Source organism: Microtus ochrogaster, chromosome 10, assembly GCF_000317375.1.
Source record: "Microtus ochrogaster isolate Prairie Vole_2 chromosome 10, MicOch1.0, whole genome shotgun sequence".
Classification (NCBI taxonomy): domain Eukaryota; kingdom Metazoa; phylum Chordata; class Mammalia; order Rodentia; family Cricetidae; genus Microtus; species Microtus ochrogaster.
The window spans coordinates 80,559,910-80,561,957 of NC_022016.1; the positions used below are offsets into that span (position 1 = coordinate 80,559,910).

General features: G+C 56.5%; 1 protein-coding gene across 1 annotated transcript in view; it reads right to left on the bottom strand.

The window, feature by feature from the left end:
* Positions 1-1,564: 1,564 nt before the first annotated feature.
* The window catches only part of Acot7 (acyl-CoA thioesterase 7), an 18,961-nt gene continuing 18,477 nt past the window's right edge, over positions 1,565-2,048 (bottom strand). The window contains exon 3 of the mRNA XM_013348623.2: positions 1,565-1,941. Coding sequence (XP_013204077.1) covers positions 1,843-1,941 — 99 coding nt within the window. The 3' untranslated portion in view covers positions 1,565-1,842. The remainder of the gene's footprint in view (positions 1,942-2,048) is intronic.

Below are 2,048 nucleotides of genomic sequence, written 5' to 3' on the forward strand. Positions count from 1 at the left end.
CTCTTCAGACCTCTCCGGTCAGAGCAGAGCTGACATCCTGACCCCCATCTAGGTGACACAATTGGCACAATATCTTCTGGGCCACTCAGGGTTGTGTGGGACAGGACCATCCTTTTGCCTCCCTGTGCCCACAGGAAGATGGGTACCAAGGACCAGACAGACCTTAGCTGCAATCCAACAGATGCCTGGTGTCCTGCAAGCTACTTCTGTCCCTGGGTACCAGGTGGGCCTTAGGGTCACTCCTCAGAAGTCGACATTTTTTAATAGAGGGTTCATAGTAATATGCAGGGCCTGGGAAGGCTCTAGGTGTGTCCCCAGCACTCCCCAGGGCTCCCGTGCAGTCGACCCTGGTTATAAATAGATTGCCAGCAGAGGGCGGTTGTAACCAAGTGTAGCATTTTATTGCTGGGTCTATGAAGGACACGCCTCAGGGCGCCCAAGGCCTAGGTCCTGCTTAGGATGCCTGGTGGGTCTGGGTTCACAGATCTTGCTAGTGTGCTTTCTGCTGGCCCGAGAGTGGCCTCATCACTGTATCAAGGCTGTCCTTGTGGCCTAGGCTGGAGACCTGAAGGTTGCCTAGGGATCTGCGGGACAGGCAGAGTTGCTGTGGCTCTATGTGGGAGAGCTGGTCCTCTCCCCTACTTCCAGGCAGGAAGTAACCCCGTCTTCTGGGACCCAGGCCGAGACAGATTCCGAAGCTGAAGCTCTTGGCTGGTGTTTCTGCACATCTGGAGCCGGGTTCTTCCTCCAGGGGCCTCAGGGAGCTGTATGATAGGCTGCAGCTGTTGGCAGGACACTTTGCCTTCCCCGTGCGGTGGGACAGATGTTTGGGCTTCAGGGATAAACCCAGGCGCCACCTCTGGCTGTTTGGTAGGGAGGGGGTGGAGTCCTGGCCCCTGGAGAGGCCTTGGTGGCTATTTGTGTACCCCTACACACCTAAGACAGCTGGGTCACAAGCACACACACACATATCCTGGTGACAAAGACAGCTCCATAGCACACATCAACTGCTACATACAGCACCACAGATGGATGTGCACAGACCCTCACAGCACATATGCATACAGTAAAACAGACATGCACATGTGCCCCACCACACATACACACAGGCACACACACACCGCTGCCTGCAGTTACACAACCACTCCCTGACTCCACTGACACACTGCCTCCCAGACCCTCCAAGTAGCCCCCGCCTGAGTAGCTGGGAGTCTCCCAGCCAATGTGGCATCTGGACCTTCTTTCCAGGGGATCAGACCAGGCAGTGCGGATTCTCCCCACCCATCATCTGCTTGGGCCCTTAAGCAAAGAGACGGACAAGAGCCCTTGCCGAGGGGATGCACACAAGACTCAGGCAGCATAGGGGCAGTGGGGTCCCAGGGTTCCTACTACAATACAAGGCCCCATGTGCAACTCTGAGATTCCAGAGCTGGTGCTGGGAGGGGTGGGGCCAGGGAGGAAGGCAGTGAGCTCCCAGGAATGGAGGGCTGAGGCCACACACAGGAGGCTGACTCCCAGTGAGAAAACAGCCCCCCCCCACCTCAGACAAATGACCACCTAGGCATCATGGGTCCAGCCAGACAGCAGCTTTATTAGTGGTGCTGGTTTCTTCACAGACCATTCAGTGTGCTCTGGTGTCCGTGGTGGCCTTGGGGACAACACTGGGGAGCAGTTACTGGAGGGATATAAATAAAGCTTTGGTGCACAGGTAACACTGCCACACAACACCACACAACACCAGCTCTCAATGGAAATTGGGGTTTGGCCATGGGGGCTACTTCTAAGTGACTGCACATGGGCCGGTTGCCACAGTGAGCTGACCCCAGGGCAGGAGGAAGACTCCTAGGGCTGCGGCTCTGTGTGGCCCTGTCGCTTCGCCTTCATCTGCAGATAGCGGCCTTTGCCTTCTTCAAAGCGCTTCTTCTCGTCCTCGGTCTCAGGCTGTGGCATAACAAAAGAGGGTACGTTAGACACCAGAGAGCTTGGGGGGGAGGGGTATCTGCACTGTCCCCGGAGGGCACATTAGACATTAGAGAGTTGGGGGGGGG